Here is a 12,061-nt window from a genome sequence, read left to right as displayed (position 1 = left end):
TAGTTGGGTATGTTTTATATGTTGGCTGCATCTAATGTTTCACAAACTGTATTACTGAGAGAACCTTGATACTCGGAGAAGAGGGTTATATTTACACTTATAAATTTTTTCACAGGTATCGAGTATTCTTGGGCCACAAACAGTACTTTGTTTCCTCAGATGTGGGCGGAGGAAAGATGCAGTGGTATGCATTTCACAACGAATCACCTGGTGGTATAGATGTTCCCAAAGGTGAACATTTAACAGAATCTTTACAGAAAACTAAAGCTGTATGTAAATTATTTGTTTCTGAGATAATTGTTTTTTACTTCCAAGAAGTTTAACCGATGAGGATTTAATACATGGCATGTAAAGTTGCATAGATTACATTAGGTACCCCGAACAAAATGCTGATATATTTCTTGCAGCTAATGCAAATTTTTGTATAAAAATTGACAATTTTTGTGGTTTCTCAGGTAGAAAAGAGAGGTTACTTAAGTTATTTGAGGGTTGGTGTGATAACGTTATAGATCTGTTGCTTGCCACTGATGAAGACGCAATTCTTCGACGTGATATATATGATCGAACTCCAATCTTCACATGGGGAAAGGGACGTGTGACGTTGCTTGGTGATTCAGTCCATGCTATGCAGCCGAACTTGGGCCAAGGAGGTTGTATGGCCATTGAGGTAGATTCACTTCTGTTGTTGTTTCCTAAATTTATGACTATTTTGACTCGGGGATTAAAAGAGTAGCTGATATTGATTGATCAATTCTGTTATGTTTGTAATGAATCATCTACCTGTTTAGATTGATGTGAACTGCTGTATTACTTTGCATCGTATTCTCACTTCTACCAAGAAAATATTATTTGTTGGTTTAATATTTGGGTTCATACTTAGAACTACTGTTTCATGGCTTCAGGACGGATATCAACTAGCATTAGAGCTTGATAAAGCATGGAGGCAAAGCGTCAAGGCGGGGAACACAATTGACATAGTCTCTTCTTTAAAGAGGTAAAAACTTCGTTCAGCAGCTCCTACTGTTGTCTCAGAAGGTTGTAAATTCAACAAGCAAAAATTCAGAGCATTTTTTTCCAAAGTCATAAACTTACAAATACAGTGTACTGTATGTATAATACGTACAACCATGTTAGTTTTGATTTTGTTAATGGCTGTCTTTGTCTATTTGCTTCTCTTCAGATATGAAAATGCTCGGAAAGTACGAGTTGCAATTATTCATGGACTGGCAAGAATGGCTGCAATGATGGCATCAACTTACAAGGCGTATCTTGGTGTTGGGCTCGGTCCGTTGTCGGTAGGAACTTGCGACAATTCCATAATAATAAAAACATGAAAAAAGCTTGGTATGGCAAAATGTCCTCCGTAAATGATGAGACTCATTAATCTGTTTTGTAGTTCCTAACGAAGTATAAAATACCGCATCCTGGAAGAGTTGGTGGGAGGATATTCATCGATGTTGCTATGCCTTTAATGCTAAGTTGGGTTCTTGGCGGTAATGGGTGAGAACTGAAGTAGTGTCTTTAAGCAATGTATCAGTATTGACAATTTCCGGTTTCTACGCATTTGTTCTCATTCTTTTCCATCCAAGAAAGTTAAATACGAAGACGTACGAGTCAAATAATATGTTGATCAAGTAGAGTATTTATTCCAGACAGTTTTATTTTTTGGAAACAATGATACAATGCAAGTAATATTTTATCTTTTGCAGTTCAAAACTTGAGGGGAGAGTACTGCACTGCAGACTTTCAGACAAAGTATGTGACTTGATGAAAACCTCTGAATTTTTTGATACAGTAGACGTAAATTTTGCTTTTGTTTTTTTGTTGATGAATTCCTAGTTTCGGAGTAAACTTTTTAGTGTCAATTTTGTGAAGGCCAGTGACCAGCTACGAAGATGGTTTACAGATAACGATGCTCTTGAGCGAGCTCTGGATGCAGAGTGAGTGTGTTCTACTCCTTTCACTTTGTGATGAATGCTTATTCAACTGTTTTGCTCATCTGTGTCCGTTCGACTAGCCTAACTATACTTCTTCTCATGCAGTTGGTTTCTACTTCCGGTTGGAGGTTCAACTTCCGCATCTGAAATTTTCGTCCTGAGTCGAGACGAGAAGAGACCATGCATAATTGGGTACAACTTCATTTTGCTTCATTTGCTGGATCATCTGAGTTGTTCATTAACTGCGACGCATTTTTCTTCCCATGTCTTAGGAGTGTACCGCATGCAAACAGTCTGGAAGCGTCAATAACTATACCTTCACAACAGGTGAAATGGCTGAAAACTTGCTGAAAATTTTCCCATCTGTTTATTCTTAGGAACAGAGGTTCACAATTTCGTAGGTTTCTGAAATGCATGCTCGAATAAGCTACAAAGACGGAGCGTTCTTCCTGACCGACCTAAGTAGCAAGCACGGCACCTGGATCACTGAGTAAGTCGTGCGAAAATTCATCCTCTTTTCTTGTATCCATCGTTGCTTTCAAATTTGACGCCATCACAAGATGTGCATTCTGAGTGAAGAAAGATTTGCAGTAACGAGGGTAGGCAATACCGTGTCACGCCCAACTTACCTACCCGACTTCGTCCTACTGATGTGATCGATTTTGGTTCAGATAAGGTCAGATTTTGCATTTCCTGTGCACACAGATCAATCTTGACAACATTAAAAACCATATAGATATGAAGTACTGTCTAAGGTTTCCGGTCCTTTGCGGAGAAACCTTTCCGTTGCATTCTCATTAATGTCTTGTTAGTTTCACCTACGTTTTTTCTTGGCGTTTGTCGGTTTATAACCGAGGGGCAAATCGATGTTTTGTTGGCGAAGTTGCAGGCTGCATTCCGAGTGAAGGCAATGAAAACTCAACATAAAAGTACACACAATGAAGACGAGACTGCAGCCCTTCAGGCAATGTAGAAGTCTATATATACAGAGAGTTAAATAAAAAATGCACGGAAACTTGTACATTACATACGGGCGCGCGGCCAGCAATCTGAGCCATGTAAAGCTGCTGCGTTTCTTTCAGCGCAGGACGCAATGTTCAAAGGTTGACTTAGCATGACAATCGTGCTCCTCAGCACGAATGACGTACCTCCCATCCAAAAAGGTTGTATGATGATGCCATGGTGTAACAATATGTTAATATCACAACAGTTCACAATATCTTTTCTATGATTACTCGTGTAATTGGCAATGTATTTCAAGCTAGACTGGCAGCCGAGGGTTTGTGAACTTTCACATTCATGGGATACCATTCTCAACTATTATCAGTATTTTGCTTATTATATCGTTATAATCACTGACAATTGTCGTCGGCCCCTCTTTGTGGGCAGCCCAATTTGTCACGCGGTCACCTGGTCCTGGCCTCCACATCCGATTCTTTCTTGAAACAACTCAAGAACACATGCCAGAGCGGCGTCTCTAATGATGCGACTCTTAACACTATTAGTAAACATAGGGATTCCTAATGATTCGAGAGCGGTTAATGTTCAAGTTAATAAATAGATAAATACAAAGGGATCACAAGATCTTAAAGAGTAAAGATAGCAAAATAATGAATGTACATGGCGAATGATAGCGGGAGTTATTTATGATTTCTCACCTTTATACGGATGCCTTCTAAGTTTTGGCCGATCCAGATAATGTCGTGTGTAAGACCCTCAACGGTGTAGAATTCGGGCGATAGATGGACTGGTCGGGTCAACCCGGACCGTATGACAAAACACGGGGACCCGGAGGCCTATATTATCATTTCTTCTTTAATGGGCCTTTCGCCATTTTGACCCCTTCATGGTAGGCCTTTCCCATCAATAGGCTGGGTTATTAATTACATATAGGCCCTTGTCAAATTGTGTAAACTGAATATCTACTCAAGTCTTTGGCACATCTATTTAGGGTACTTTGAAATTCAAGCCGTTGTGGGCGCTGTCCAGATTTTCCCGACACGTCAGAAAATTAAGGGCCGCCCCACCCGCTCACCCACAGTACATTGTATGGATCACACTGCCATAATAACGGAGAATACTTTCGTCGCCTGACTACTTTTTCTTTCCCCTCCATTCCCTGACTATTACATGCACATGATATCCTCGACTTTACTGTGTATAGATGCGCCTCCCCAAGTGAGGAAACCGCCACCCACCCGGCGTGCAAAGCATGGATGGAAAACGAATTTAACCTCCATCTGCACCATGATCGTTGCTGTGGCTGCTTGGTTTGTGATACAACATGTATCTTAAGATCAAGAAGCTAAATTGAGAATGTTCTGGTATGCAGGTATACAATTTGTTAGACTTTTTGACGGTACAGACATGGGTAGTCCAATGTCGGTGTATATGTCGTTCAGGAACAATCAGACAGTTTGGGCTTCAAAATATTTTTTCAGAAGTCTTGATTTCAAAATGTGGATGTGTGCGTGGGGAATAAAAAGGTCCATATAATTAGATCATCGTTCGTTACCATTGGCGTCGTACTTGATCTAATGGTTCACATAACATAAAATAATTCACAAACATCATAGTCGAGTCATCGATGTATAAATCCAAAATGGGTCTAAATGGAGTCGTAGATTCCAGAACCTGACAAGCGCGACTATAATAAACTTCTTCTTAAATATCAAAGTACATGTGAGGTAGTGAGGTAAGGTTTTATCAGATTTAGCCTCTCTATGGATCTCATTGATTAAGATCTAATTCTTCTCTTCATGTGAAGATCAAATCTGGGTTTATAACTTTATAAATTTGCCAGATAAAGTGGTTTCGTAATTCAGGAAGAGTAGGGTAATTACTTAAAGACGAAAACCAAGCTGAGCTGGACTAGAAAATTAAACTTTATTTTTTAAAATAGAACTATCTTCTTTTTAACAAAAATTGTAATTCTATTTGAATTAGTAATGTGATACAATATTTTTAAATAATGACTAATAAAGATACTAAGAAATAAATATTTTTTTAAATTTAAAATTTCAACGGTATGATGGAGAAAGTATTAATTTTTGAAATTACTTGTAACTTTGAAATTTTATTTATGAACGGGTAGAGATATTATTGTAATAATTATGATAATGGAAAGGCAGCAATAATATATTTATCTGTAACAGAATGAAATGATTATATTATATATCCCTTAGGCCGCTTCCATCTTAAGCAATGATATATACAAAAACCTTCTTTTCACACTCATCATTATTTGTTTGTGTTTTTATTTTTAATTTTCTGGTTTTGAAAACTGAAAACTGAAAATGAAACCACAAACAAAAGGAGAGGGGCTGGACTTGTTAATAAACAAAAGGAGAGTCTGGGCCTGTCGGCGGTTATCCGATGATATGAACATCATATTCAATCAACCCTCCAATTTTCTCGTCCTACTCCTATATATAGGAGTCTTGGTAGGTCAAAAGAGACAACTTCGTCCATTAACCTATCAACTATCTCATTTTACAGTATTGTATATATACTGCACTCATTCTTCATCTATTTTTTCATTTTGCCTACTGAGTTTCATAAGTTTCCAACACATTTCTTGCCTTCATTCTTGTTAAAATTATTGCTAATGTAAGTATCAAAGAATTAATCCTTATTTTGCTGGTTAGTTTGCCAAACTTCATCCGGTCTTTTGATATTTTATGTTGTTATTGGACTGTGGCAAACATCAAGAATAAACACTAAATAATTACTAAAAATTAAAGTGTCAACCTCTGTTCTGTTAGTTAGTCTCCCAAAAGTTCCAGGACTCTTAGCCCATCTTCTGACTTTTTATGGTGCTACCGAATAATCCGTTAAAATATGAATCAAAATAATGTGAAGTTTATTATTATTATGACACAATCCATATCGTTTAATGTTTTCGCATTCATTTCATAAAAAAAAAAAAGCGTACAACATGGTATGAATTTGGAAAAAGTAAAGCGTGATAATTATAAAAATATGAAGCAAGGAATCAACCATGTCAAAATTCTCAAACAACCTCTAGACATTAATTCCTTCTCGTACCTTCAATACTATGGAAAAATAGGCACTTTCATGGGGGACTATATTTTAATAAGTATTATGAAAAATAAAATAACGACTAGTTTGGATCAATCTTTAAACCTTTCCTTATCAAAGGCACGAAACACCCTGAAAAAAAGTAAAACAAACATGTCTCACTTTCTCAAACATCTTTTTTTATTTTATTTTTTAAACTTCTTCCCTAAATATGGAAAAAATGCAAGCAACCCCCTTGTGATATCACAAATGAGCAAATTACCCCCTTATGGAAAAATAAATAGCGATTTACCTCCCTGTATTTTTTAAAATACTCAATTTACTCCCCTATGATTTTTAAAATGAAGCAATTTACCTCCCTGTATAAGGAGGTAAATTGCTTCATTTTAAAAAGTATAAGGGGGTAAATTGCTATATTTTTTTCATAGGGGGATAATGTGCTCATTTTTAATATCACAGGGGGATAAATTGCTATTCACCCCCCTAAATATTATTAAAAGAATATATATATATATATATATATAAAATAACTATTTACATATAGATATTTCTGTTAAAATATACTTTTATACGTATTTAAATATTACATACTGATCAACTAAATAAATTAAAAAAACAACGAAAACATATATTCTTTAAAGATAATTTATATCTACACTTTTGTCCTTTGATTTATTTACACAAACCATTCGTTCTTTTTGAAAAATTACACATATATCAACTAAAAATGTCAACATCATTATTTCTTTTTAAAAAAAATTACACATTCATCCCATAAAACGTTAATAATATTACATAAATAATCCATGTTTTTGGACTGTCCATAATCATTTTTGTAATCATCCAAAATATATTAATATTTTATGTAAATAGACAACAAATTATGTATATAAACATAATTATCTTTATATAATATATATATTTTGTGAAATATATAATTTATTTATGGGTTTGAAAAGAAAGAGCAAAACATATGGTCTTACCTCGTTGTTGTGTCGCTCAAAAGCTGAACGTGAACAAGTTATGGTTGTCGGATTCCTCTCATCCAAATTCCAAACACATCTTTCTTTCTTGCCTTTCCAAATTCCAACCAAAATCAAACACACCCAAATTTCTCAACACAAGAGAACAAACTGTCCTTCCTAATTTCCTGTCACCACCTATTTTTCCACCTTTTCTCTTTTCCCAATCCTTTTGTTTTTTGTTTCTTTTTCTCGCCCTCAGCCTCCACCAACTGACACATGTCCACCTTTTTTCTGTTATTTTAGTATGTTGTTTTCCAAATATGTATATATATATAATGGTAATTATTAATAGAAATAATTATATTTACACCCTTTGACTTATAATTTGTATAAACAAACTCATCCCCATCTTTTAGACAATTATACGTACAACCACCACATGTTAATATCACTTACACAAACAATTTTTTATTTTTTTCGATAATTACAAACACATTTTTTAAAAATGTTAGCATCATTACACATGCAAACCCTTATCATATTCGACAAATTAATGCTATTAATAAAGCTTTAATTTTCTATTGGTGCGTTTTTTAATATTGCCAAAACGACCCCTATTTAAAAAGACAATATCAAATTAATTTTTCTCTTTCTTTCTTGTATTTGTTTTCTTTTTCCATTAACCTCTTTCTTTCTTTAGTCTTGCCCTTCTTTATTTTCATATCACTCTGTTTATATAAGACTTTATTTTCATTTCTTTTTAGATGATTAAAAGAGTTATTTCATAATTAAATCATTTTCTCTAGACTATAGTAAATAGAATTTCATTTATTTGGTGATAAAATCGCGCACCGCTAAAATTTCCCATCAGGGGGGGTGGGGTTGAAGTGAGAACGACGTCATCCTGTCGCTTGCCTCGAAAGCAATAGCACTGCCCCCACGTCGGCAGCGCACCATGCTGGTTCATTTCAAACTATGAGGGGGTGGGGCCCACTCCCCCACGTCAATTTTTCCTTCGAGACAGGGCCGCACGTGCGCCCCCTGGTTCGCTATCCGTGCCACATCATCCACCCACATATCTTTTTGTTTTTAATTATTTATTTTCATTAAATAAGACACGGAGATTAGCTGTATAATTGAATCCACGCACACTAGATTTCATCCTTTTTTAGACCTATTGTCCCTGTTTTTTGTTTTCTTCCCATGTATCTACCTACCAACCTCCTTAAATTTAAACTATCAAATGATTTCAATTGCAGCTGAGTTTTAACTTAATTCACGAGATTGAGGTCTATAATCTTAAAAATTATAGTTGAAATTTCAGTTTATGCTTGAGATATTGTATCTATTGAATAGTAGGTGCGTTATTTTTATTATAATAGTAACTGTTGATTATATTTCGTCTATTTGATATTATTGATCAAAGTATGATTATTGTAATTATTAATATCCGACATGAATGATTTTAATCTATTTATTTCAATTAATAATAGTCCTTTTATTATTTTTTCTTTTATATATGATAAATATTATTCATCCATTATTGATTAGTATTCTTGTTTTCTTTTTATAATTGTTATTTATTACAATATTCAATACATTCAAATTAAAAAAATAATTCAATATATTAATTATTTTAAAATTACAGATATATTAGAAAAACTTAAATTCACAATCTTTTAATTACGAAAGCTTCAAGTATCAAATTTATCAATTACACAAAATCTTATTGAATGTGTAATATTATCGTTTCAGCTATTAGTGTATTTGGATAACACTTGACATTTAAACTTACTAAAAGAACTCTGGGAGCAGAAAGCATATAGAAATTTTTATTATAATATTATGTTATATTAAAATTAACTTATTTTATGTAAAATTTCTATTTATAAAAAAATAATTTATATAGAAATTAAATATAATAGGAAAGCAGTGGGAAAAAATCATAAAAACTAAAATAAAAATCAAAATTCCTCCACAAATTAGTAAGTGTATAGCAGTTCTACTTGATTTCATTACAGGTATACCACCGTAAAATAAAAATCAAAGTACATTAGTACACTAGAAAGATTGTTACTTTTACTGTTCCCTAATGTAAAAAGAAAAATTACTTTTACTGTTTTCTTTTTCTACAACCTCCGACTTTTCCCATTTCCTAAACCACGACTTCTGCCCAAATGAGGCCAAAAGCAAACACGAGGTTTCGAGTAACAGAAAATACAAAAGTAGGAAAGAATCTCGACGTTTCCCGGTTGCCGGTTCACATTTTCGAGGACGACCGGTTCACCGACTCGGCTAGTTTCCCAATTCTCTCCACCAGCTCCGGCGTAAGCTTCTTCGCCGGTTTCTTTTCCTTCTCCCGTCGGAAATCAAACCCCAACGCGTCCGATACCTCCTCGGAGCTCCAACCAGCTTTCCGGAGGGTATCTGAAAACCGATCCGCTTTTAACAGCAAAGCGTCGAGGACTGATTGGTTGTCTAACATCACCATCTCGCCTTCGAAGAACCCAGATGCTGAGACGTCTACGATCTCAGATACATCGGACTCCGCCCACCCACTTTCTCTAAGAACGAACCCTATTTGGCTCACGTAATCGTCAACCCATTTGGGCATTTCGGATCTCCGCATGTCTAAGTACCTATCCGGTGAGGACGATGAGGAGGAGGACGAATTGGAGTTCCTCCGGCGGCGCTGCACGGCTGCGTCGCTCCAGAACTCCACCCATCGCGGCGTTCGTCCGCCGGAAATCATATCTAGACTCCTCCTCGAGAAGTTGGTCGATGACCCGGCAGAATGTTCACTGGTGGACCGTTGCTTGGAGAGAATTCTTGGATCGGAGCTTTGATGGAAGAGGGATGACTCACGATCAAAAAAATCCGATAAATCGAAGCCGCAACAGAAGATTTTATTTTCATCGACGTAGAAAACAGGGTTACCCGCAAGACAAGGGTTGCAAGGAATATAACAATGGTTAAAAATGGGTATCAACAGAGGGGCCCGTTTAAGAGCGTTCCGGGCTATTTTCAGGGCCTTCTCCGGGTCGGAAGGCCGCGGGCCCCAGGATTTCGACCAGAGAGCGTTCCGAGCTATATGGAAAGAAATGGAAGCAATGGGGAGGTCAATGCAGGCGCGGAGCTGTAGCCGAGCCGAGCCCGACGAGCGCCAGTCCGGAAAGCCTGCTCCAAGAGGCAAGCCGGCTGAGAGCACCGCTTTCAGGTCCGGCGGGAAGGCGAATCCGAACTCAGCCTCAGCTAACGCGAACTCAGACTCGGATAACCCGGGTTGCACCGGGATACCCGAGTTCTTTAAGTGGGAAATCACTTTGTCTGCGAGAGAAGTGAAGGAAAAAAGGCTGTTACGCGGAGGAAGCGGCGTCGAGGGGGCTGATGCAGCGGCACGCGCGGAAAGGCGGCGGAGGCCGGCGACATGGGCCGGGTTCAGACCGGTCATCCTCCGGTCCACGTCGACCATTCTTGTTCTTGATCTTGGACTTGGCCGGAAATTGTGTGTATATGTATGTATAGATTGTAGCTTTCCTTTCCAATGTGTAGAGAGCTTTAGAGAGAGAGAAAAAGCAGATGGAATGAAGGACTCAGAGTGAAGCTATGACTACTGAAGTGAAAATAGGGAAAAGAGAGGATTTATAGCAGGGGAATGGAGTAGGGCCCACATTTCAGATTTTTAGTGAAAAGCAAACGGTATTCTTTTTCTAGGGTAATTTTTAATTAATTCAGATTTAAATAAGAAGAATTAATGACAATGACAGATAAATATTGTTAATTATAGGAGATAATTACACTAACTCGCAAGCTGGGTTCAACCGTAATTTCACTCTAACAAGCAAGTTGAAAGGATCAACATCAACTGGACGCCTATTCTCGGATACAAATCATTACATGATTATATATATTTAAATATTAAATACAGTATTTAATTTGAATAAATTCATATGCTTAAGACATAAATAAAAATTATTAATGAAAACTTAATTTTACTATTAACACTCTATATAATTGTAGTATATGAATGACGAGATCTCGATTTTATCACGAACAAACATGACATGTATTTGGATGGGTGCAAATTGATTAAGTGAAATTAATGTAATAAAATGAGGTATTAATTAGTTAGTTTTATTTAGTGCAGGGAAAAGTATATGGGACATACTTGATTAATTGAGTTGTAAGAGCCAGCAAGAAGAATTATGGCCGACCCACCTGAGGAATAAAAGATACATAAGATCTTCTTTATTAAATGTTTTAATTATATACTTTTGGTAATTCAATTAAATGGTGTAATTAGGAGGTGTAATTAAGAGTCAGAATGAGCAGGATTATTTTCCATTTTATTTAATTATTAATTAGACATCTAGTCTTTTTCCTTTTCCAGAATAGAAAAGACAACTTCTTTCCATAAGTTGGAAAACAGATCTGACCATATCTTAGGATTTGATCTCAAATAATTGTTTAATGTTATCAAGTTTTAGGTAAATTTGATCAACTAAGAAAAATTAAAGTGACACTTGTGGTAATAAATCAATTTTCGGCATTTCATTTCTACCAATTAGATAATTAACATTTTGGAATTAGCATAATGAAAAATGGTAAATGCATGTTTGGTGAATTAAGTACCTGCTAATAAATGAAAAATCAAACTACTTATGGTTAAAGTTGATGTCTTATGAACAAATTCAAGTCCTACCAAACATGTGAGTATTTGTCTTTTTATTTGAGTTTAATATAATTTATTCGATTGTTTTTAATTTTATTGATATATTAATTGAAGGATATATCCTTCAATTTATTAAAATATTACTGTAATTATGCAATTTAAAATCCAAGAATCTCATAGCTATACTCTAATGTCTAAACACGACATAATTAATTGTGATATATATCTTTGAGAGGAATGATTAGTGGAAACTATTTCGAGAGCGGAGGAAAAAAGAGGGCCTTTTTTTTATTTTAATTTATATTCTGGATCTCTTTTTGAACTTGACGTCACATAAAAAAAATTCTAATTTAAATTTAAATCAATCATATACAAAATATTTTATATTTGTTATGTGATTGATATATTATTTAAAAAAAATTATTCAATTATATGACTAATTATAT

General features: G+C 35.5%; 2 protein-coding genes across 2 annotated transcripts in view; one reads left to right on the top strand and one right to left on the bottom strand.

Annotated features, from left to right (window-relative positions):
* LOC105161901 (zeaxanthin epoxidase, chloroplastic-like) overlaps window positions 1–3,278 on the top strand; it is a 5,397-nt gene extending 2,119 nt beyond the window's left edge. Inside the window, exons 5-16 of the mRNA XM_020694766.1 lie at window positions 60–231; window positions 456–667; window positions 903–994; window positions 1,181–1,295; window positions 1,397–1,500; window positions 1,710–1,755; window positions 1,876–1,940; window positions 2,043–2,129; window positions 2,210–2,264; window positions 2,339–2,427; window positions 2,529–2,613; window positions 2,821–3,278. Of these exons, the coding sequence (XP_020550425.1) occupies window positions 60–231; window positions 456–667; window positions 903–994; window positions 1,181–1,295; window positions 1,397–1,500; window positions 1,710–1,755; window positions 1,876–1,940; window positions 2,043–2,129; window positions 2,210–2,264; window positions 2,339–2,427; window positions 2,529–2,613; window positions 2,821–2,910 (1,212 nt within the window). The 3' untranslated portion in view covers window positions 2,911–3,278. The remainder of the gene's footprint in view (window positions 1–59; window positions 232–455; window positions 668–902; window positions 995–1,180; window positions 1,296–1,396; window positions 1,501–1,709; window positions 1,756–1,875; window positions 1,941–2,042; window positions 2,130–2,209; window positions 2,265–2,338; window positions 2,428–2,528; window positions 2,614–2,820) is intronic.
* LOC105159806 lies at window positions 8,914–10,568 on the bottom strand. The gene has a single exon (XM_011077007.2). It carries the CDS (start codon window positions 10,413–10,415, stop codon window positions 9,204–9,206), a length of 1,212 nt encoding a protein of 403 aa, XP_011075309.1. The 5' UTR covers window positions 10,416–10,568; the 3' UTR covers window positions 8,914–9,203.

Source organism: Sesamum indicum, linkage group LG1 (assembly GCF_000512975.1).
Source record: "Sesamum indicum cultivar Zhongzhi No. 13 linkage group LG1, S_indicum_v1.0, whole genome shotgun sequence".
Lineage (NCBI taxonomy): Eukaryota > Viridiplantae > Streptophyta > Magnoliopsida > Lamiales > Pedaliaceae > Sesamum > Sesamum indicum.
Note: the sequence above shows the minus strand (reverse complement) of the source record. Positions and strands in the feature narration are given on the sequence as shown.

Bases quoted from the DNA above. Each gene is read 5' to 3' on its own strand.
- LOC105159806 (XM_011077007.2), bottom strand. From the start codon at position 10,415: ATGGTCGACGTGGACCGGAGGATGACCGGTCTGAACCCGGCCCATGTC.